We start from the raw sequence: 25697 nt of genomic DNA, 5'->3' as shown, positions 1-25697 counted from the left end.
CAGTGGGCCAGACAGCATGCATGGTCAGTCAAGTTATTACAGCAGTTCACGAAATGTTGAGTTAATTTGACAAAGCCAAGTGAAATGGATATGGTTTTCTGACATTCAATTTAAGGAAAGTCTAATAACTTGATTGCTCGGAAATGCTTCAACACTGATGGTTAGGAGATTGAGGATAGCGATGGATGGATTTCAATCCAAGATTAAAAACCAATCTTGTTTTCAAATGATGTTATTAAAGGGCAAAAAAAATTGGATGACATCTCATGGCAATAGAGATAGAGTCAGCACAGATGATTCTATATCTAAAAAGGAAAGAATGGAACAAAACAAAATCCACCAGTCTTGATAGTTATAATGAGATGATAATGTCTAATCGATCTAGCCTCAGAATTTATGGTGAGGAGTAATTAGGGTAATTTAATCAAAAAGATATTTGGGAAAGGTTTTTGAACTTTAATCTCACAAATGATTCTGAGAGAGAATTTGGTGAATGATAAAGAAAAATACAACATTGGCAGGTTTAGCTTTTCCATTTCCGTTTGTGAAAATGGCCAGCCAATCTTATACCAGATATTCTTAAGTTTGAGCTCCCAAGAAATTTTGCCATTTGGTCTACAGTGTTGCAATACTGCTTCATTACTGTCTTCTCAAGGGGAATTAGGGAAGGAAAATATCTCTGGCCTTAACAGAAATGCCCACATCTTGTGAATGAAAAAGGATTTTATAAATACTGTATGCGATAGCATTGATCTCCTTTGGTTCAACAACAGTACACTAAATATTCCAAATTGATTCTCCCTGTCATCATGAATAGCAAGGTGGTTTGCATTTTGGTCATGTCAATTACCAATAGTTTTTAGGTTCTCTGATTCTTGAAGTCTTTTGTAGGACGGTTGCAAGTACAGAGTTAATTAAAAATAATGGAACTGAGGGAAGATAAAGTTGACATGTTAGCATAATTGCATTTGTCATGCAGTGCCCAGATAGAATCTAACATTGATTAATGGAATGAACAAAAATACATTTATCACACTTGAGAAATATAAAGTGTAATGAAATGTGTGAAGCAAAAAGGCAGATACAGGGAAATTGACAAAAATTCTCAATGTGTGGCTCTATAGAAAACCTGGAAGAACTGGCCATCCCTGATGGGTTTATTGCTGTAACCTCAAAAAAAAAGGAGGGTTGTTACCAGTATGACATGATTCTGAGCTCTTAATTATTTGAAAGTAAAATTTCTTTGGGAATTTGTTACCCTCAAATAATATTAACAGTGCATGAAAATTAATCACACATGTATTTTAGCACTGTGTCGTATTTTAAGCGGCAATTTTTGGAAAATATCTTCTTGGTCAATGCCATTAATTAATACCATCAAATGCATGCTCATTTCAGTTGTTGAGCAACTGCTAAAAATTAGCTGGTGGTGGAGTCATGATCCACAATTCAAAAACACAATGCACTTGGCACCAATTCAATTCTGAGAGAGTGCAGCATTATTTCAAGAGCTTTTCTTGATGAGTTGTAAAATCTATTTTGTCAGTTGGGAGTGCTAATCAAAGGAAAGTGGAGTTATTCTGGCCAGCATGACTTTCTCAGACCATATCCTTTACTTCTTTCATTTGGAACCTTGTTGTGAGAGAGGGAAAGATGGTGGATTAAGAGAATGGAATTGAAGGCACTGCACCCAAAGTCAGTAAGATGGGCTAAACATCCTTTTTCCTATTGAAATAAGAGAATTACTAGACAAGAAGCAATGTTCGCTTGATAACAAAAGTAGTCATAATTACATTTGTAATAACTGATATGTCAGCATCTCCTGAGTGTACTGGCCCTAGATCACCTGGACAACAGCAACATGTACATCAGGCTGCTTTTCATCGATTACACCTCAGCTTTCAACACCATGATCCCCTCAGTACTGCAACTAGATGCTAGACTTTCTCATCAGTAGACCACGTCAGTGCAGATCGGTAACGTTTCCTCCTCACTGATGATCAACACAGGTGCACCGCAAAGATGCTTGCTTAGCCGACTGCTTTACTCTCTCTACACCCTTGACTGTGTAATTAGGCACAATTCAAATACTACCTACAAATTTGTTGATAACACCGCAGCTTTTGGCAGGATCACAGATGGCAAAGAGGAAGGGTACAGGAGAGAGACAGATCAGCAAATTGAGTGGTGTAACAACAACAACCTTGCACTCAACATTATCAAAACTAAGGAATTGATTGAAGGCTTCAGAAAGGGGAAACCAGATGACTACAAAACAGGGGTCAGCAGTGGAGAAGTCAAACTTCAAATTCCTGAGTGTCAATATCTCTAAATATCTATCATGTTAATGCAATCGTTAAGAAAGCTCACCAACAACTAGCTGTTAGGAGTCTGAGGAAATTTGGTCTGTCACCAACGATTCTTGCAAATTTCTACAGGTGTATCATGGAGAGTATTCTGATGGTTGCATCACTGTCTGGTATGGAGGTGAAAGTGCACAGGACAAGAAAAGGCCTCAGAGTTGACTTGGCCAGCACCATTATAGGCATCTTTAAGATGCAGTGTGTCAAGAAAGCAGCCTCCATCATGAAAGACTCTAACCACCCAGGCCATGCCCTCTTCTCTTTGCTACCAACTGGAAAGAGGTACTGGAGTCTGAAGACAAAACGTTACAAAAACAACTTCTTTTCCTCTACATCAGATTTCTGAAAATGAAGTACAAACGCTACCTCACTTTTTTTCTCTTCTTTTGCACTAATTATTGAATTAAATTATGGGAAATGTAATTTATAGTAGTTTTTGCACCAGTAATGCACAATACTGCTTCAGCAAAACAACAACATTTGTGATGCAGGTTCACCTGATTCTGTTTCTATGACATAAAGGCCTGCTTTTCAGTATTATCCCTCTGTTACCTGTTTGTGCTACTCTGGACTTTGAGCCATAAAGTTGCCACAGAATATTCAAGACTCCATGTAAAGAATTTGGCTATTAAAATTGATGCCAACAATTAAGTACAGTCAGCATCAGGAGGCATTAGGGTAACCACAGGTGGGGTGAGGCGGGGTGGCGGCACAAACAGCTGTTCAAGAACTCACTCAGTGGAGGTGCGGGGGCGGGGGGGGGTGCCTTACCTGCCGTGGACCTCCTCCATCCGCCACACCATCACATCTCCCCCTCCCTCTGGCATTTCAGATAAGCGCGCTTGGAGACAGAACTACACTTTATTCAGGTTTAAATCTGGCGTGCACCCTGCTCGCAATCCCGATGCAATTTCTGTTATGATGTTACCAATGTAACTTCCTTTCTGATGTCATGAGCATATGTCCTTTTCTTTTTTGTTTTTATTTTATTTCATTTAGCAAAGTTACTTTTAATATAATAAATATAAATTAATTTAAAAAGTTTTGCGCCAAAGACTGGCCTGCGGGTGGATGGGCACAATAAACTCATTTGGAGGAGCAAGGCCCGGAAATGTCCCCCATGCCCCCTTCCCCAACTTTGGCATCAGCAGTGTGTAATACTGAGGCTTCAGGGGCTTTCTCAGATGATTAGTCCAATACACTGTTTCTCAGAGCAATGAAATTATGGTCATTATTCTCACCAATATTTATTTTGAAATTAATTGCACTAAAATAAATCGTCATTAATGTGTATGTAAATTAGCTGCTGTGTTTCCTACATAACAGCATTATTACACTTCAGTGGTACTTTTTCTGCTGTTAGGTGTTTTCAGCCTTGAAAACAGCAACTAATTTTATTTCCAGTAATTCTAAAAAATTAAAGATTTTAATGAAAAACTTTTGCAAATTATGCTTTTACATTTCCATTGCCTATTCACATTGAGCCATGCACTTAAAAGTAAGACCACAAATTTCAGGTCCAAAAACTAATGGATAATGGGAAATTCCTGTGCCAGACAAAAAACAATTTTGAGTAATTGTTATTTTCCAATATTAGGATTTCTCCTTTTTACAAAAACAGATTCTTATTTTTGAATTTAAAATGATATAAAGCTGCAGCATATTTAAAAGATTAAATTGATATATAAGCAGTGAATTTTAATGAGATCTTTTCCTATAACCAGAAGCTTTGTGATGACTGGGAATTCAACCAACCCTTAAGTAGATGAAATTTGGATAAACATCATGTGGTCAGAAAGTTACATAGTCAATCCTCGAGGGATGCTTCTAGCAAGAAGACTATGACTGTGAACTTTGGGTTGCACTTTTTAAAAAATATACTCATCATTTCTAACAATACAACCACAGTCTCAAGATAACAAACAAAACTGATGGAGCTTTGACAAAACTTGATTTTTGATCAATTTTATTTTGATTTATAAGTAATCATAATCACTTACAAGTCTTTTTTGCTGAAGCTGCTCTCTAAGTACTCTGTCTTCAGGTAAAACATCACACAGAAGGTAGTAGTCTTCTTGCTTCTCTATCAAGACAACATTTCCATGATTGGATGCTAATCACTTTAAAATTTTTGAGACTTTTAAATCACTTTTTGAGCCTTCATTCACTAAATTTGTATGCTTGTATAACCATCTATAATTTACTTTAAATTTGGAATAAATTATTCCTGAATAGAACGTAGTAAATAACAACTTACCCTCCATTGCTTGGGAGTTGGTTCTTATTACACTACAAAAATCTGCTAATGGTTGTTCAGTAAATCTTTTCTTCCAATATAAAATGTACCTTAAAACAAACAAAATACAAGTCAATACCGACATAGTACATGAAGCATTACAGCACAGTACTAGCCCTTCGGCCCATGATATTGTGCCTACCAATATAAATCTACTCCACAATGTATTCCTTCCCTACCTCACACGCATAACTATTTTTTTTATTAATCCATGTGCCTGTCTTTTAAATGTATGGCACAAGCCTCCATCACCACTGCTGAAAATGCATCCAGGCACCCACCACTCAGTGTAAAAAATCTTATCTCCCCTAAACTTTCCTCCACTCACCTTAATCAGATAATCCTCTGGTATTTGCTTTTGTAATCCTGGGAAATTTGAGCGTGCTGTTCATCCAATCTATGCCCCTCATAACCTTAAGTAACTCCTTTATGTCACCACTCATCCTTTGCTGTTCCAAAGAGAAAAACCCTAGCTCTGCCACAATGAAGGATTCAAGCCTGAGAAATTGGTTATGTATCTTTACTCTATAAAGTACACTGTTTGACCTGCAGAGATTTTCCAGCATTGTCTTTTTACATCAACCATGGTGTCTGCAGACTTCCTGGAAAATCTCTTCTGCAACCTCTGTGGTGAGGTGACAAGAAATGAATGCATAATAGCATGAACTGAAGTAAATCACATAATTCTGTAGACTAATTTAACACAAAATGAAGTCTTTCTTGAATGGCAGTTAATCAGTTATTGAAACAACTACATATTATGAAACAATATTTTCAATTGCAATAGGTAATGACCCTCGCTTTATGATTCAGGCTGCAGCAAGTGGATACAAAGAGAAGAATATATACTGTGATGTATGGAATATTACATTTGCAGAAACCTTTGGGGTCAAAAATTGAAAGAAACACTCAAAACCAAGAAAATTGATTATAAAGATTTTTTTCCCCTCCCTTCCATGGGCCCTCTAACCTCACATTTATTTCAGAAGAGGGTTCCAACTCTGAATGATAACATAAATTAATTTAGGAAATGGGAAAACCACAAAAGTACACAATCTACAAAGTACAGTAAAGGAACAACTACTAGTCAGGTTAATAACTTACCCTCGTGGCATTCATAATAATATCAGAAAGTGACAATTTTAATTTCTGTTCCCTTTACTGGAAGATTTATGTCATCCTGAACTGGCTCGATGTGAATTTCACTAAATTACTTGCACCTCATGCTGTTGTTTAAAACAATTTCAGGAAGCCTAAATCATATCAATAGTTATCTTATAGACATTGCATCAATGAAATGGTACAAGAAATTAAACTACTACTAGACCGATAATGAGGTGTTGATCAGATCTGCAAATAATTCCACGGAAGATCGACTGCATTTTCCGAGGCTGTGAAATAGTTGCACCTGGACAATGCAAATTACAAATCTTATTCACAGACCAAAATGCAATTAGCATTTTACTTTAATTTAAAGACTTAACAACTTTCCAAAATATTAAAAGGGAGAAATAAATTATATTCATCACTACTACATTCCACATTCACGTGTTCCTTTAATATGACCAATTTGCTTGCACGAATCACTAAACTGCTTGTCCGGTCTTATCGTCAGCTGTTTTTATGCACATTAAAGAGTAAAATAAAATAAATAACAAAGTATTACTGTGTGCTATTGAAACACAATGTAGGGATAAATCATATGCATTTTGGTTGTCTTCACTTTTTTTTTTAAAGATCTATTTCTAACCAAAGCTGAATATAGATCACAGAGTGTTATTATTCATTCTTATTTAGAAAGTTTTTTGCTACAGTTAAAATACTCTTGCAGCGAGTCCATAATTACACAAAAAGCTGTGACACTTGAAAAGAGGAGCCTTGTGTCTTTTCAGCCTCAGTTTCAAGATTTGCAATCTTTTATTTACTTACTTTAATATTTGTACTTTTGGAAAGAGCCCTTTTAATGTCAGTCAATATACAGTAATTTGCTTAACATAATGTAAAGGCTAAAATAGCCCATGAATTCAAATAAAACTATCAAACCTTCTGAAATCTACAATAAGTTTCACATCAGATATCACCAGCTTGTGTTCAAGGATCATGTGCTTGAGTAAGTTTTCTTTCTCTTCTGCAGGATAACATTCTTCACAAAATATGCAAGGTAGTAATGGCGAGGTTGAGTCTTGAACAGCTTTATGGATTGGCTCTGGCAAGGAGAGTGGCTCCAATATCCAGTCTTTGTTTTCTAAAAACAACACAAAATTAATTTTAGTTAACTAATTGCCACTTCTATTCCTTGAACCCTTTGGTCTACAAGAAAAGTTTGGAATGCTTTTGATCAAGTGGGTCCAGGCCCATCTGATTGTGAAATCCAACAGAATACCTTGAGGATCATGGTGGATGCCTACTCCTGGTTAATTGTCAAAAAGGGCCCCCCCACAAAATGGAGCGGAGCATACATAGTGAGAAATGAACATTAAACATGTCATCAATGCCATCTGATGATAGCAAGTAAGATATTCTCGTTATGTCAGTGAGAAAGCAAGAAATAAGAGCAGACCATCCAGCCCATCGAGCCTACACTGCCATTCAATGAGATCATGGCTGATCTGATGATAACCTCATCTCCACCCATTTGCCTTTTCCCCAATCCCTTCATTGTAAAAATCTATCCAACCTTGTCTTAAATATATTTACTGAGGAATTCACTGCTTCAACGGGCAGTGAATTCCAGATTCACCACCCTTGTGAAAAGCAGTTTCCCTTCATCTCTGTCCTAAATCCACCACCCTGAATCCTGAGGCTATGTCCCCTAGTTCTGGTCTCCCCCACTATTGGAAACAACTTATCTACTTCTATCTTATCTATGCTTCGCGCAATTTTATACTTTTCTATAAGATCCCCTTTCATTCTTCTAAATTCCAGCGAATACAGTCGCAGACAAATCAATCTCACTTCATAGGCTCAGCCCTTCATCTCTAGAATTAACCTGGTGAACCTTCCTTTCATTGCCTCTGAAGCCAGAACTTCCTTCCTCTAATAAGGAAACCAGAACTGTACGCAATACTCCAGATGCAGCCTCACCAGTTGCAGCATAACCTCCTTGCTCCTAAATTCAATCCCTCAAATAAATTTGCTTCATCAACATGAAGCATTTATGATTTAGTGGCTTAGACTTTGAAAGTCATGTTTGAAAATGTCAGAAATAAGATTGGGACAATAAACAGTTTTATCCAGAAAAATAAGAATGGGGAAACCACACAATCTACTGGAGGAACTCAGCAGGTCATGCAGCATCAGTAGGAGAAAAAAAATAGTCAATATTTCAGGTTGGAACTCTTCATCAGGATTCCATAATTCTCTAGATATCAGCATCTGCAGTCTTGAGCTTTTCCAGATAGAAACTGGGAACGAGAAGATTCAGTTGAAAAGTGATCACTGAAAGATGTAATAGACTGATTTCTAACCACTTTATCTTGTTATTTGCCAGGATATTGTTGCGCTAACAGGCCAGCCATGCTTTGCACAGACATGTTTTTTAGCAAGCAAATGTGCAATCCCAATTCCTATTTTTCAGTTGGCGAACTGGCGAATGGCAGAATTTAACATGAGCCATTCTCCATTTTCCTGACACATTTCCATTAAAAAAAACCCAGCGAAAGCAATCAAAACATCACCCTTGGCTATTCATTCTTCTCCAAGGCATTGTGCAGCCTTTGCACGGGCCCAGCTAAAAACATTGTGTGCCTTATTTTCTCCTTCAGAATCAGAATTTATTGCCACAAACTCGTCATGAAATTCATTGTTTTGTAGCAGCATCACTGTGCAAACATGTATATTATCCACCATACAAAAGAAATCAAAATAGTACAAGAAAAGGGCAGGGTTTGTGATTCATTGATCATTCAGGAATCTGATGACAGAGATGAAGATCTCCTTGTGCCACTGAGCACTCGTCTTCAGACTCCTGCACCTTTTTCCCCCAATGGCAGCAGAGTGAAGAGGGCATGGCCTGGGTGTTGGGGGCCCTTGAAGCTGCTTCATTAAGATACTGCCTCTTGTGGATGTCCTCGACGGAGTGAAGACTGGTATGCGTGATGTTTCTTGCCAAGTTAACAACCCTCTGGAGTTTTTTCTTGTCCTGAGCATTGGCATTTCCATACCAGACAGTGATGCAACCAGCCAGAATGCTCTACATGGTCCACCGGAAGAAGTTTTCAAGAGTCTTCAGTGACAGTCTCCTCAAACCTCTTACAAAGTACAGCTGTTGGCAAGTGTTCTTTATGGCTGCATCCATATGGAGGCTCCAGGACAGATCCTTGGTGATGTTGACACCCAAGAATTTGAAGATCTTGATCCACTCCACTACTGAGCCCTCGACGAGGACTGGTTCGCGTTCTCCTGACTTCCTCCTGAAGTCCACAATCATCTCCTTGGTTTTGCAAACATGTAGTGCATAAACTGTTCCTAAACTGTATGAGAGAATTCCTCACTAGCAAGAACAATAATATCTGTTCAGATTATATCCTACACAACACTGAGAAAGAAAAAAAAAGTTCACTTGATAGAAAATTATTCTATTAATGGGCATACACAATAGCAGGTTGAATGCTTCTTTGATCATTCTCACTTAAAAAAGGATATTCACCATTACCTGTGAAAATTACTTTTAGATAAGCAAATGGCAAAACTGGACACAAAATATAAACTCTGAAAAGAACATGTAATGAAATAGACAAATATTTTTTAATGAATTACTTTGGTTCAACTCTTCTAAACTGAGGATGATCCATGCAACTTGATCGCAAACACACAGCTTTGAATTCAAATTTACCACACTTATCAACCATTTTTTTCAACTTACTATTGGGAATACCTTTATCTCTAAGGCTATAAAATCTCCCAGCCTCTCACTTCCATTTTCTTCTCCAGCAGGTTTCTGACAGTGAGCCAGTTTTTCCACAACCTTGATATCATATTTCACTCTTATCCGTGAACAACAATATGTACCATAACTAAGACAACCTCGATAATATATATTTAAAATGATTATGATACCTGTAAGGTAAAACATCATGAGATGGGAATGTGTAAGGAGTTACCCTGTACAGGGCTGTAACAAGATGTGAATGCATCCTTGTACTTACAAGATAAGAGAGACATTGATGGATTGAGAGGCAGGAAGCTAGCAGGGAAAGGATAGCAACAGTTTTAGTCATTGGACAAGTAATGATATGATGATGTTCTAAGCATGTATCCAAGGGTATAAAAAATCACCATTTTGCTGATAACGGCAGAATGCATTCTCCGACTAACATGGTTAGTCGCAAGTGTTACAATCCGGTAATAAAGAACAAAGAACCCTGATTTCGACTCAGTCTGGTGTTTGTCTCACTCATTCATGAACAAAGCAGACCTAACATACCCTGTACCAATAACAGCACTAGAAGTGTGAACTATGACAGTTAGTAATATTAGGGTCTGGCACATCTTCATTTCTGCAGCACGGAAATAACCTGACAGTAACAGCAATCAAGTAGCCCCAAAATTAGATGTCAATGTACAGAAAAGAAAGAGTTAATCATATCAGATCAAAGCCCTGCAATCCTGTCACAGATTGGTAGTGACAAATTAAACAGCCAATAGGAATAGGTACATTGGTGCCATGCATCTTCAACAAAGCACATAAACATCATCCAAGCACATGCAATTATTTTCATCCACAAGGTCCAATGACTATCTCAGATTCATGTGATCACAAAATTCACCTTCAGTGAATATAATTTCATTCACTAAACATCAGACAACAGCTAAGAGCACTGAAGCGAGCAGAGGCATTGGGAATCAAACATGCTGGCTTTAGCACTAATGATCTGAGGCTGTTCTAAAATAGGATAACACAAACATCTGTATGACAAGGCAAAATGTTGTCCAAGTAGATTGCATTCATTAGATCCAGAAAAAATCCATTCCTGCAAATTCCCATTCCAATCAATTTTTAATCCAGTGGAAGGTATTCAAAGTGTTACCAAATGACACTTTCTAATAAATTAAATTCAAGGATCACTTGATTGTTGGCCTTAATACCAAGTTGGCACAAAAAAGGACACTGAATAACTATCTTCATATGTTTCAATTGTATTATTTTATCACAAGGTCAAATTGATATGTTTTCAATGGACAATTCCATTTTAATCTCCCTGGAAAAATGAAGCAGGATGCACTAAAGTGGACCAAGTACTGAACAATATTCGGATATGGACTGTCAACTAGAAAGGAACATTCACACAAGTGCTGGACAATGACCATCTCTGACACAAGACTGTATAACTACCCACTCTTCATTTTCTGGAGGAGTGCAAAGCCAACATGAAAGAAGCTTGTCACCATGGAGGACAAAATGATTAACACCCAAACCACAACTCTAAATATTCTCACTATTGATTACTGGAGCATGATGTGCACTGCCATTAAAATATGGTTACTCTACAAGATTGCAAAAATACCACCTTCCAAACCTAAGATACCCACCACCAAGGACAATGGCAGCAGGAACAAATGAGGGTCTACTCCAGGTCACGTGCCATCCTGGCTGGAAATGTACTGACATTCTTTTCTCCATCACTGGACTGGACACCAGAATGACTTACCCAAAGGCATGTTTGACATAGGTTTACCAAAGGACGACAGTGGTTTAAAGCAATAGTTTAACACAACTTTTCAAGCCAAATACATCTTGACAAAACTACATGAACCTTAAAATAACAAAAAGTCTGTATGCTTAAATTGACAAGTACTTCATTTATTGTTCACATTTATTCACCACTACCTGGAAGGAAAAATGTATGCAAGATAATATACATTTATCATCTCTATTGTTGACTAAAGTTCTATAAAAGCAGCAAAATCATCATCAAATTATTTTTAAAGGATTTTCCATTGACATGATGGTCAGGAACCATCATCAACGGCTGCAATTTAAAGTAAATCATCATTCAGGAAGTCGAAAAAGTTTTGCAAATGGGCAAGTGTGCTCTTTAGAAACCATAGTACCATGGAGTCACCTGTTACCTTTGCACCAAATATTGCACTGATACAAATCAAGAGTCGACAAGAGAATAAGCGTGCTGGGAATCTGAAATATAAACCCAAAAAATCCTGAAACCCTCGGTTCAGGCCACATCTGTGGAAAAAGAAACAGTTGAATAGACAGGTTAAAAAAAACCCATTATCAGAAACATTAAGCAAAACACGGAGGACTGCAGACACCGTGGTGGAAGTAAAAACACAATGCTGGAGAAACTTAGCAGATGAAATAATGCACTTGATGTGGCATCGATAAAGATGCATAACCAACGTTTTGGGCTTGAGCCCTTCATCAAAGTACCAGAAACACGAACTTTGTCCCTCTTTCCATCTAAATCTTTAGTCTAAAACTTTAGCCTGGGGAATATTTAATTTTTTTGAAAAGTGAAATGCTTCATCTTTATCCCTCCCTCATCGCAAATGACATTTGGGCTTCATCTGGACGACCTTCCGCACAAATATTGATCCCAGTTGGTTCTCGTCACTGATCTGAAGCATCAACCCATTTCCTTGCTCGGATGATCTCCGAGCCAATGCTTCTGGTGCCCTCTGGAATGTTCTACAATTGAACATTAGCAGAACCATAATCGAGTGGAGCCTGTAAAGATGCGAGAGAGAGAAAAAACCGCACATGCCCAAGGCGAAAGGACTCTCAAGTCCGCTCATTGTAACTGATCTGAAACATTACTCGCAACGCCCCAGCCTCCTCCCCCCCCAGCCTCCTCCCCCCCCCAGCCTCCTCCCCCCCCCCCAGCCTCCTCCCCCCCCCCCAGCCTCAGCCTCCTCCCCCAGCCTCCTCCCCCCCCCCAGCCTCCTCCCCCCCCCGCCTCCTCCCTCCCCCCCCCAGCCTCCTCCCCCCCCAGCCTCCTCCCCCCCCCCAGCCTCCTCCCCCCCCCCAGCCTCCTCCCCCCCCCCAGCCTCCTCCCCCCCCCCAGCCTCCTCCCCCCCCCCAGCCTCCTCCCCCCCCCCAGCCTCCTCCCCCCCCCCAGCCTCCTCCCCCCCCCCCCAGCCTCCTCCCCCCCCCCCCAGCCTCCTCCCCCCCCCCAGCCTCCTCCCCCCCCCCAGCCTCCTCCCCCCCCCAGCCTCCTCCCCCCCCCCAGCCTCCTCCCCCCCCCAGCCTCCTCCCCCCCCCCCAGCCTCCTCCCCCCCCCAGCCTCCTCCCCCCCCTCCAGCCTCCTCCCCCCCCCCAGCCTCCTCCCCCCCCCAGCCTCCTCCCCCCCCCAGCCTCCTCCCCCCCCCAGCCTCCTCCCCCCCCCAGCCTCCTCCCCCCCCCCAGCCTCCTCCCCCCCCCCCAGCCTCCTCCCCCCCCCCAGCCTCCTCCCCCCCCCAGCCTCCTCCCCCCCCCAGCCTCCTCCCCCCCCCCAGCCTCCTCCCCCCCCCCCAGCCTCCTCCCCCCCCCCAGCCTCCTCCCCCCCCCAGCCTCCTCCCCCCCCCAGCCTCCTCCCCCCCCCCCAGCCTCCTCCCCCCCCCCCAGCCTCCTCCCCCCCCCCCAGCCTCCTCCCCCCCCCAGCCTCCTCCCCCCCCCAGCCTCCTCCCCCCCCCCCCAGCCTCCTCCCCCCCCCCAGCCTCCTCCCCCCCCCAGCCTCCTCCCCCCCCCCAGCCTCCTCCCCCCCCCCCAGCCTCCTCCCCCCCCCCCAGCCTCCTCCCCCCCCCCCAGCCTCCTCCCCCCCCCCCCAGCCTCCTCCCCCCCCCCCCAGCCTCCTCCCCCCCCCCCCAGCCTCCTCCCCCCCCCCCAGCCTCCTCCCCCCCCCCCCCAGCCTCCTCCCCCCCCCCCCAGCCTCCTCCCCCCCCCCCCAGCCTCCTCCCCCCCCCCCCAGCCTCCTCCCCCCCCCACCCCCAGCACAACAAATGAGAAGGGAAGGTTCAGCCGCAGCATTTACCTCCTTCTCCAACCCCGACAGCCGCCATCACGCCAATCCACAGACGACCCCACCCCCCGCCGGAAACCGAGTCGGCGACCAATCACGCATCGGGAACGGCAAGAGTGATATCGCGATGACCTCTGGGAAAAATGTAGTTCAGGCCGGCGTCAGCTCCCAGCCCAAACCACGCGGCGGGACTCCATCTCCCGGACGCCACCGCGCCGCGGCTGGCGGGAGGCAACACTACGATTCCCAGAGCGCCTCGCGGCCTGACCCCGGCGGACTCCAAGTCCCAGCAGGCTTTGTGACAAGCAGGGTTCTGACCCGCTCTGAACAATGGTCCCGCGGAGAAACTGCTCAATAACTCGGGCACGATAGGGGACAAGTTTTATTGTTGTGTAAACATTTGCTTCTCGTTTACCTGTTCCGACAATGTGGATGCCGACGGACAATGAAAAATACGGCGTCGGTGAGTGAATTGCGCCTTGACTTGGTGCCCCGCTATTGAATTGTAATGAGTTTCTGAGAGTGCGGTTGGTGCCAGTGACTGGGGTCGGTGCAGAGGCAAAGCGGTGGGTCCAAAAAAGCTGCGGAGAACTGACTCGACGAGGCATAATCGCGCTGGTCTGTTTGGGAGGATTCGACTTTGCTCTTCTCGCCCTTTCTCACATTGCTCCCTTTTTTCAATTTCCTCGTGTGTGTTTTAAATAAAAATGTCCTTGACTTCGAGAAATTCCCCGACTGCTTTGTGCTCCCGTTACCTTTTCCTTTTGAACCTTCCGGGACGCTTTCAGATATTGTCCCTCGCGTTTTCTTTCTCCCAACCTTTGTTTTGCTTGATCTGAGTGCGTGCAATCGTTTATTTGTATCTGCTGGTCGCAATTCTTTTGTTATTCATAATTATCCGTGCAAAGATGCAGATGCAGCCCATTTATATCTGGCTGAGGTTTGTATTCCCCCCCCACACCATCTCCCCCCCACACCATCTCCCCCCCACACCATCTCCCCCCCACACCATCTCCCCCCCCACACCATCTCCCCCCCCACACCATCTCCCCCCCCACACCATCTCCCCCCCCACACCATCTCCCCCCCCACACCATCTCCCCCCCCACCATCTTCCCCCCCCACCATCTTCCCCCCCCACCATCTTCCCCCCCCACCATCTTCCCCCCCCACCATCTTCCCCCCCCACCATCTTCCCCCCCCACCATCTTCCCCCCCCACCATCTTCCCCCCCCACCATCTTCCCCCCCCACCATCTTCCCCCCCCACCATCTTCCCCCCCCACCATCTCCCCCCCCACCATCTCCCCCCCCACCATCTCCCCCCCCACCATCTCCCCCCCCACCATCTCCCCCCCACCATCTCCCCCCCCACCATCTCCCCCCCCACCATCTCCCCCCCCCACCATCTCCCCCCCCACCATCTCCCCCCCCACCATCTCCCCCCCCCACCATCTCCCCCCCCCACCATCTCCCCCCCCCACCATCTCCCCCCCCCACCATCTCCCCCCCCCACCATCTCCCCCCCCACCACCACCACCTCTTTATCCCACCACCACCACCTCTTTTATAATCGAAAGGTTGCTCCGAGTTGTGTAAAGTTTAGAGGTGATAAACAGAATGAGTCGGTCTGAGGCAATTCTATTAATAATTAAAACCAACGTGTATCCTTCCAAAGAGAATTTAAGAAAAAATGTCATGGCTGTAATAACAAAGCGACACAATGTGGATGGTATTGCCGCAGCTCAGCGGGACAGCCAATTGTTAGGGAATTTCTATTTGAAAATGATTTTCAAGCCGGGCGATCGAATAAAGGAGCCAGCACAGATCTGAGCATCCCCGCAGAAGTTGTCCCGCTGCCGCCCGTTATGAATATTTTAGAACAAGCCGGAGGGCAAAATCGTCGAGCCCTGCTGGAACTTCCAACAGGGAGGGAGGGCAAGGTTGATGGAGCAGTCGGACTGATTTTCTCGCCATCTCGGTTCATTCACATTCAGCGGTGGTTATTACCAGATTGTCCAGAAGTATGATAGATAATTAATAGGATGGTTGTTCAATCTCGATTTGGACGCCTTTGGGTGGGTGGGTGGGTGGGGGGAGAGGAAGAAATCAAATGGTACACCTGGAGTTTCAGCCGCCGATCAGTTTTCCCCTTCCCTTTGTTGCCAATCTCTCCGGAATTTAAACAGAGCGGGTTGGAGATTTTATTTCTTTTTAAATCTCACGACGACCATCCGCATGGATTGGGAGAGTGAGACTACCGTCCGTGAGAGCAGAATGATTTCCTGGGGGAGAGGGAGGGAGGGAGGTTTGACCATCCCGGTGGAGATGCAAGTGCTCTCTCTCTCTCTCTCTCTCTCACCCGTCAGGTGGGCACAGGCAAAGTATCAGCTTTACACGGTGACGAACTGTGCGCAGGAGACACCGTGGAGAACGATTTCGGAATTGATACATTTTGTTGCAAGTTCGAGCCTTTTGCTCATTGTGAACTGTTTCTGCAGACTGCGATCCGTCAAGGTGTATTGAAAACGTGGCTGTTATTGCAAGCTAATGCTTGTGAGCTCAGACCAACGTGGACTGAGAAATGTATTAAAAAAAAAGATTTCATGCACATTTTAACCCCCTATATCCCTTTGAGATTATTTAGCCTCTTGGTGATGTTGCGTTACCAATCAGAAATATATTCTTGGGAGTTTCTTTAGGAAATGTCACTTGTTTCATGCCAATTTGAAGATAATTAACCAAATAATGTTTAACCCCCCCCCCACCCCACCCCACGGATTTTCATTGATACATCAGTTATGAAAAGTAGGCATTTCTCATGTTTAGACAATTTAAGAAATTGTGATTGAGGATTAATTTTTTTTTATTCAGGAGTAATTATTTGGAGAACTGATTGATTTTTTTTGCCATTTGCTTGTGCGATTTTAATTTTCGTTGGGAAGCTACTTTTCTCCAGTTGGAGTTGATGCAAGTTATGGCAGCAATAGGTTTGAAATTGAAATAATGCTGAAGAAAGCTATTCATTGCACTACAAGAATCAGCAAATAAACAGTTTTATCTTTGTTTGAAAACTCAAATATTTGCAGAAGACTTCCCCCCACCCCAAAAGGCACAAACTGGTCAGTTAAAGTAACAAAATTTGACAGCCCTTTCAACAACAGAGGAGGGAACGTCCAATTGAAATTCAATCTATTCATGAGAACTGTTCCATTGAGAAATTTGCACTTGGCTGTCCCCTTGGTGGAGGTTGTGAGATGGGGAGGGGGGTTGGTGTTTACCGCTGATTAGTTTTTAAAAAAAATCAATCCGATCCAAAGCTCTTTTCTTTTTATCGGATGGCAATCTGCTGCAAAATATGAATATATAACTACAATTCCAGAAGCTGTTCATAACTCCAAGGCTGAAGACAATTTAGTCAGTAAATAGTGGAAATTTTCTTGTGGGATTTACTTTCATGGATTTCAACAGCTGCTCTTCTGACTGAGCATGAAATTAAAGCCATACAAAAACTTCATTAAGGTATCTCCTTTGTGGAAAAATCCCTTAAGCTATGTTTACTAATAAGTGTTTGAAAATTGCATTTGGTTTGGGAATATCTTTTGAGATTAAATGGGACTAAAAATAGAGGAAATTGTATAAAAATGATCTATATCCCATAAACATTTGAATCTGCAAAGTTACTGTGCAAATTGCTTCGCAACATATTGCTGTAAGAGAGAATGTGCTTTTATAAATATTGGCATTGGGAGAGTGAAGCATAACTGAAGTAATACTGCATTCCATGAAGCAAAGTTTGCAGATTCTGTTACTGTAGTTCATACACAAGTGCTGCAGAAACTCTGCATGTCTGGCAGCATCCATAGGAAACAAAGATGTATAATTTTGGGCCTGAGGCCTTTGTCAAGCCTTTTTGTTAAATATTTTACTTTCCATAAATATATCCATGCAAACTTTAAACTTTAATGCACATCAAGTATATTAAATATTTGCAAAAATCCCTCCCACAAATACAAAAAATATTACTTCATATCTCATCAGAGCTCATTTTTCACATCACATCATTACATACATTGAAGGGTCAAATTTATAATTGGACCTCTACATAATCCATATGTAGAGGTTGTGATATCTTAATGAATGTGTTATATTTATTCTTTGAATTATAAGTAATTTTCTCCATGGGTATAGAACCATGTAACTCCACGGCCCATTGAGCAATAAGAAAGGGAGAGTCAGATTTTCAAGTGCTTGCTCTACACTTTTTTAGCCACAGCCAGAGCTACTTTAACAAAGCAAATTTGAAATTTAGTCAGTTTGTAGCTCACGTCTATAAGGTTGTCCAGAAGGTACAGCTCTGGGTCATATGGGAAGGTCACTCCTGTTACTCTTGTTCGTGTTTCAGTGATATCAAACTAGAATAGTCTTACCTTTGCACATGACCAGATAGAATGTAAAAAGGTTCCAGTTTCGATGCCACACCTGAAAAACATTTCAGATTTTGATTTATGAGCCATGAGATACAATTGATGTAAAATAAATTGCATTCAACCAGTCCATATCTCATATTGATCATACTATCTAATCAGACCAACACCCCTATTATAACACCCAGGTCTGACTCCCATCTCTCCCTTGATCTTTATAGGCCTGGCTTAGCACTTTCACCTTGGAGAACAAAATGCATCCTAGTTATAAATGTAGGTGTATTTCCTAGCCAAAGCGTCTCTATCACTTCATTACTTGAGGGCAGGACCATTGTGGGGCCCCATCTTTCTTGCAAGAAAGACCTTAATTGAAAAAAGCAGTGAAAGGTTCCATTTGACAAATTGTATTTTTGTTTTAATTGTTCAAAGTACATGTGTAGACCTTGTAACCATCATCTCTCTGCCTATATTTAGAATTTTATTACCCAAATTTATGGGCAATCATTCAATCTGGTACTTTTGGTGACATCCCCACTTTTTTCTAAAACATTGATTATTCTTGTATCAAATTTTAATCAGATGTATTAAAATAGGGTTTTTTTGTTATTGATTTTACATTCCATTTGTAAATAAAATCCTTCGCTGCCCCCTCCTTCACTGCATGTGGATCCATGAGGGAGATCTGTCTTTTTCAAAGAAGGGCGAAAGGAATTTCGCCTGTGCTGCAAGATAATATTTTTAAAAATCCCGTAGTCTTAATTTCTGTTTTCCCCTTCCCCCCCTTCCAATTTCTATTCCCACATCAGTTTTATTTTTCCAAAGAACTTGTCTTGTACGACCATTGAGTATCTTTTTTTTAAAAAAAAAACAAGCCAAAGGAATAGGGAACGACTGGAAGAGGTATTGCAGTCTCGACATCACTTTCAGTTTCACACAATTAATCCTCCCAACTAAAGTAATAGGTAAGTTCTTCCATCTTTATATATTGTCTTCTATCTTTCCAAGCATAGGGAGATAGTTAATTCTTTCCAAATTTTGTATGTTATTATTTAAAATGATTCCAAAATATTTAACTCCTTCCAATTTCCATTTAAACTGACTTCCTTTTTGGTATCTTTCTAATCAAAATTTGTTAATGGCATAATTTCACTTTTGTCCAAATTAATTTTGTAACCAAAAATTCTTTCATATTTCTTCAGTGTGGTCTGCAGTTTGGTCAAAGACTCCTCAAGGTCTGTTAAATACAACAGCACATCGCCTGCAAACAAATTCATTTCATGCTCTTCCTGGTCAACTCTGAATCCCTTTATGTTCAGATCCCTCCTTATAACCTCTGCTATTGATTCAATCGCCAAAACAAAGAGACCTGGAGACAGTGGGCACCCCTGCCTACTGGATCTACTCAAAGGAAACATCAATGGCATCTGACCATTAGTTATAATTTTGGCCCGTGGCTTACGATAAAGGGTTTTTATCCAGTCAATAAATATTTGACCCATTCCAAACTTTTCTCATACTTTGAATAGAAATAGCCACTCTAACAGTTCAAATGCTTTTTCTGCTTCCAAAGATACAGTTACATTTCTGTGCACTTTAGGCTTAGCCAGATGAATTATACTGAGTAATCTGCCCAAATTATCTGCAGAGTATCTTTTTTTTATAAACAAGGTCTACCTGATCCAGATTTGTCAATTTAGGTAAATATTCCCCTAGTCTATTAACTAGTGCTTTAGCCAGAATCTTGTAATCTGCATTTAATAAAGAAATAGGCCTATATGAGGTGTGTTTTAGTGGATCTCAGTTCTTTATCAGTAGCACTGTGAAAAACGGCTGTTGAGAAGGATTTTAGGAAAATCTGAGTCTCTGCCACCTGGCCTACCACATCCATGATGAGAGGCAACAGAAGATCTTTAAATTGTTTATTAAACTTGGGCAAAAAACCATCCCACAGTGATCTATTCACCTGAAATGTTTTCAAGACTTTTTCAGTCTCTTCACTAGTAAAGGGGCATCCAATTCTATCTGATCTTTATTTTCCAATTTTGGAAATTCATCTATCTCACTAGAGTCACCTAGCAATTCTGACTTGTACTGTTTAAAAGTGTCATTAATTTCTTTTGGCTTATATGTTAATTTATCAGAATCTGGATTGCATTAATCATCCTTGATGTCTCTTCCGCTTTTTTTGCTCTGTCTCCCAATTCATAATATTTCTGTTTAGATTTTAAAATAATTCTTTCTATTTTATGTTTGCAATGTATTGTATTTCAATTTTTTTTTATTTTCCAAGGTCTCATTTACCTTTCGAACCCGATCTCTGATACCCTTTTTCCAGCTCTGTTATTTCTTTCTCCGGACTATTAATCTCTGCCGTGTTCATTTTTAATATGTGAAATTATCATAAGGGGACAGATCAACCTTGAGTGAGTCCCATATTTTTAAAAAAATCTATCATTAGTAGAGGGGCAATTTGTTTCACAAAACAATTCTATTTGTCCCTTAAAAAATTACTGAAATCTGTTCTTCTTAATAGCATAGAATTAAGATGCCACCGATAAATACTCTCTTGGTTTTCTGGCATCGTTATTGTTAGTCAGTGGTGCATGATCAGATAGCAATCTAGTCAGATACTCAATTTCAACCACTCTATTTTCCAATTGTGAAGATTTAAAAAAAATAGATCAATTTTAATATAAGAGTCGTGAACCTTTGAGTAGAATGAATAATCTCTCACCCTGGGCTGTGACTGTCTCCATACATCTATCACATTTAAATCCTTCATAACAGATAAAGTAACTTTCACAGCTTTTGCTTTTGTTACTGCCTTCACTGACTTATCAAGGATGGGGTCCAAGCAAAAATTAAAATCTCCCCCAACCAATACATTTTGTCTTCTTTCCACTGTTTTTTAAGAAGACATTGTGCATAAGGGATTCATCATCAAAATTTGGAGCATCAATGTTCAAAAGTGTCCAGGATTCTTCATATATTTGACAATGTGCCATTACAAGCCTTCCCGCTGAATCAATGGATGTGTGCTCAACCAACACTGGTACATATTCGTTAAATAAAATTGTCACCCCCACTTGCTTTGGAGTTGAAAGACTAAATGACATCCTGCCCACTTTGTCAATCTTTGAGCAAAAAGCAGCCATGTATCTGAATTAAAAAGGTGGGGGGGGGGCTGGGAGAAGGGAAGAAAGGGGAGGAGCACAGGCCAACAGCCAAGAGGCCGTAGGTGGATGTGGATAGCAAGAGAGAAAAGCTGAGAATTGATCAGAGAGGTAGCCATTTGAGTGCAGAGCTGGAGGAAAGGAGTCAGAGGAATAGAGAAACTGAGAGACAGGGGTGAGGGCTAATGGAAACTGGTCAGTATAAGTGCCATGCAATTCAGTTTTCATGAGGCAAGAACCACATATCCCCAAAATTGTATTTCTACAGTTATATTAAATTTTTGATCAGAAGCATTTCTCAATCAATATTTCCAAAAAACATGAATATTAAATAAATAAAACTTGGAAAAATTCCTCTGGTTTATGTTTAGTTTGTTTTACACATTTGTAACTCTCCCATGTCTGTTACTGACACTATTATTGTCTCACATTTTCATTCATTCAAAGATCTACTCATCCTTTTGCAAGGTAGGGAACTATTTGGGAAATTGTAAATGAAAATAGTTGGCAATGCAAACATCAGATAAACTGAAACAAAGGTTTCTGTGCCTTTGTATTCCATGTACAGAATTATACTTGTAAACCTGCAGATGAAATTGAAGTATGCCTTTGGTACAGTAGTACCATCAAAATCATTAATGTTTTGCATCTATTTATCATTCTGTACAAAATAACTAGCAGATAAATGTAATGTGTGGCTTTTAAATAGGAACTAGGACTGTTGGATATTTACCAATTGCTTTTGAAATACAGTCATTTGCATTTAACAAAACCTAGTGCTGTTTAACTTGAACTCTTGGTGATTCAGGATGTGGAAATTGTATGACCCTTAAAATATGCTGGAGATCTGAATGTAGTGGTGTTGAGTTGTTCTAGTGAACCAGTGAGGACTCGAAAGGCCGACATGGCCTGTTTCCGCTCCGTAAATGGTTTCCTCTAATTCCTTTTTTATCTTGTATCCAGGGGATTTAGTTTTACTGGTTTTATGTATTGCTGTAAGCTTCATCTTTCTTGATAATTTCAAGAAATTATCATCTGCATCTTGAATATAATATGCCACATGATGGATTCTTAATTTCATTATTAGCTCTTTAGAGTTAGAAATTTTCTGAAATCTGGCAAACTTCAAGATTATTTCATCAATCGCTATCAACTTGCATTACAAAGGAAAACTTTAAACATTAAAATGATAGACACAGTTCCTAATTTTTACTAATGTAGAAATAATCTATTCCTTTGTGGCATTTGGACATATGCCATTTTTGGAAATTGGTGAGCATTATTTGAAGTTCGTAAAAAGCCATTTACTCTATGAATATAACTGAAAACTGGGGCTTCGTTATCTGTAATCCATTAAGTGTAACTGGAGAAAGTTACATTAGTCATTTAAATCCACTGACCTGAATTTGAAAAATGTAGCCTTAATTTTGCAGGTTTGTGTCCTAGGTATTTTATATCAAGCAATCAGAGAAAGCTTCATGGCTGTGGCTGGAAAGTGTTTCCAGTGATTGTATTTCTGTCAGGCAAAAAAACCCACATAATCTGTAGCTTCATTTTCCAAATATATTGCTGGTTTTTTAAAAATAAACCAGCAATACTTAAAAACCTTCCTTTCACTAAGCCATCAATGTTTTGATTTGCTAATGTTCTAGTTTGTTGTCTGAGTTAGATGAGTGCAGGAGAAATTTGGTTTGCAATAAGAATAGCATGCAGTGTGACAAAGGTTCATGCAGCCATCAAATCTTGTGATTAACTGTAATATTTTGTTTGATCTTTGTTCATTTTAATTTTGCATTAATAATTATTAATACCAATTGGGGAACTGGGCAGATGAGTCATTGTTGGGGATGCGTGTGAACCTGGGAGATGAAAACAGTATTCTGGTTTAATAATTTTCACTATTTCTTGCTATTTAACTATTCTCAGTCAATCATGTAAGGTGAATTGGCACATCATATTTCTCATTTATTTAATTTTTGTGGAAAATTGGTTTATCTTGTGAACAGTTTGTTTACAAATTTTAACTGACATTACAAGTTTAAAAGTTTTTTTCTAATTGCAGGATATAGGTAGAGTAAAATCCCATTTCAAATGCAAAACATTAGGTTCAAGTTTCAATGCCTGAACTATGTTGTCAGGGACTTGCTCATGCAGCTGAAGGTCCAGTCTTCCTGCTTAAGTGAGTACAGAAGATCCCATGAAAGTGGTCTCATTTCATCTTGGCCACTATGACAGTATTAAAAAAAGACAGGAGTTTTTTTTTCAGATTGTACTTAAATATATTTTGCTGATGAGAAATTTGTGCTGGGAATGCAGACATTTTGTGTGGATTGTTTAGTAAGTAATGGAAAGGAAGTGACAATCACTTGCTGATCACATTTTCATTAGCCGCTTTCAGGTGGAATAGCCGGGGGAATACAGCTCCAGAGCTGACTGTGGGTGTGTGCGAAGCGACATTCAGCTCTGAAGGCACTGTTCTGGCACCTGAAAGGTCCGAGGCGGGGAGACGCGGCGGAAACAAACGCCGGCTCCTGTCGACTGAAGCCGTGGTCCCACCCGCTTTTAGGGGGACCGGAGAATACACCTACCCGAGGAGGGTTGGGTAAGTACTCCTCGGGTCAGGGTTCTTCGCTTTCAGGTAGTCTCCCAACAGCTGCATTTGGGTACTTTAGGTGGCTTTACGTTGGGGTATTCTGGCCACCTCAAACCGGCTATTGAAATAATAGTTGATCTTTCAGGACTGGTAACATTGAGTGAAATTAAATGGAGGGACGTGGTTTAGTCGTCTACATGTGCTGCAGCAACATCTTGAGAGATGAACTGTTTGGCTAATATATTAACATATTTGTAGACGGAGAATTAATGGGTCAATTTTTCAACATCAAAGAACAATGAAATATTAGGAAAGATTTAAAAGTTTAAGGAACAATGGAGAGCTATTATATGTTGAAGCAAATTAAATCTGTTAGAATTATTAATAACAATGTAGACATACCACACTAAATTTAATATTTTCCAGGTTTAGATGTTAAGTGAATTCCAAAGTTTATTATACATTTAAGTTTTGAGACTGTATTTTTCAAAACAGTTGGTTTTCATGATCAAACAAATGAAATGGATAATAAAATGTTTTCTGGATTAACTTAAAAAATTTCAGCCATTGGCTCTTGCACATTTTTATTAATCCACATTTGGCTATATTCATTTGGTGAATTAGCATGGGTTCTACTAGTTATACCTTTTCAAGCTTTATCCTCTTAAAAATAAGTGTTAAAGCATACAATCAGTAATTAAACCAAAGATCTTCTGATGACACAAGGGAAAATTTGCACAGGATAGCATCTATTTTGAAACAGCTGATGTAAAACAAACATGTTGACCTTGTAATAAGAATGTTATGCAAGTGAGGCTTACAAAACTAAAGCTGGTGTATTTTGAATTGCAGATGAGTGTTTGCATTTGTTAAATTAGTGAAGCAAAGTAAAACTCTAAGATCTGAAAATAAAGCTTTGAGGCAATTTAAGTATATGATACTTTGATACTCACTTGCATGTTCAGTGACTTTTTTTTCCTGTGGGAAATTATGTATTTGTGAGGTTCACATTTGCAAAGCTTCATGAATCTGGTTAATTTTGCAAATTGTAATCAAGTTTTGCCTTGAGCAAAGTGTATTTATTGCATCACCAAAAGCCTTAAAGATTTGTTGACAATGTTGTTGGATGTTGAAAAAGGATTTTAATTAAACAAGTTGCATTTTATTCCTATTTTGTATGACTAATCTATTTCTTCATCAAAGTAATACTCGGGAGTTATTTAAAAAGTATGTCTTAAATAGTGTCACCAATAATATTTCAAATGTTGAAGATATATTGGTAAAAGCTAAAATAGTAAAACAACAGCTGCAGCAATTCTTTAATAAGATGACATAATTGCATCTAGTTTCATGATAAATTAAAAGGAAATTCGTACTACAACATTTTTAATTCAATGAAATTGTGCTATATTGAGTGACAATATGGATTGCTTTTTGAAAAAAAAAACTGTACAAAACAGAACAATATAGATTTTAAAATACATGGCCTAAATGTGAGTTATGGGTATTTGTCAGGAACAATTCAGGTTGTGGGAGAAAGTCATATTGCAAAATGAAGCAGGCATGTTATTCTGTCTAATATTGTTAGAATTGGTGGCTTGTTTTGCCTTTTTCATTTTGATTGTGAAGTGGGCTTGTGAATCAGTATTGCACATTTAATACACTGCATGTAGTTATCTTCTAATCATCTTCTAATTCATAAGGTGCAGTAGCAATAAGGCTCATTTAATGGATTCCCCTTCACTTTGGGGATTTGCAATTTGCTCTCAAGTCAAAAGGCAATAATGTCAAGAACATTGCCAGATTGAGAAAAGGTAGCTCCAAGCTCAGTGACTGCTATTTTCACCTCTCCTTCCCTCACCGAAGAGAATTGTCATATTATGGTTGCCATT

General features: G+C 40.5%; 2 protein-coding genes across 3 annotated transcripts in view; one reads left to right on the top strand and one right to left on the bottom strand.

The window, feature by feature from the left end:
* znf277 (zinc finger protein 277) overlaps positions 1-13973 on the bottom strand; it is a 47500-nt gene extending 33527 nt beyond the window's left edge. Inside the window, exons 1-4 of one of the 2 annotated variants that reach the window (XM_069903817.1) lie at positions 13626-13973; positions 6703-6904; positions 4621-4709; positions 4364-4446 (exon numbers count right to left, since the gene is read on the bottom strand). In XM_069903817.1, the coding sequence (XP_069759918.1) occupies positions 4364-4446; positions 4621-4709; positions 6703-6904; positions 13626-13653 (402 nt within the window). In that variant the 5' untranslated portion in view covers positions 13654-13973. The remainder of the gene's footprint in view (positions 1-4363; positions 4447-4620; positions 4710-6702; positions 6905-13625) is intronic. The other variant, XM_069903816.1, reaches the window with a different exon arrangement.
* LOC138746060 (dedicator of cytokinesis protein 4-like) overlaps positions 13594-25697 on the top strand; it is a 282285-nt gene continuing 270181 nt past the window's right edge. The window contains exon 1 of the mRNA XM_069903813.1: positions 13594-14076. Within this exon, the coding sequence (XP_069759914.1) occupies positions 14040-14076 (37 nt within the window). The 5' untranslated portion in view covers positions 13594-14039. The remainder of the gene's footprint in view (positions 14077-25697) is intronic.

The sequence above is a fragment of the Narcine bancroftii genome, chromosome 11, assembly GCF_036971445.1.
Source record: "Narcine bancroftii isolate sNarBan1 chromosome 11, sNarBan1.hap1, whole genome shotgun sequence".
Taxonomy (NCBI): Eukaryota; Metazoa; Chordata; class Chondrichthyes; order Torpediniformes; family Narcinidae; genus Narcine; species Narcine bancroftii.
This window is presented reverse-complemented; position numbering and strand designations above follow the sequence as displayed.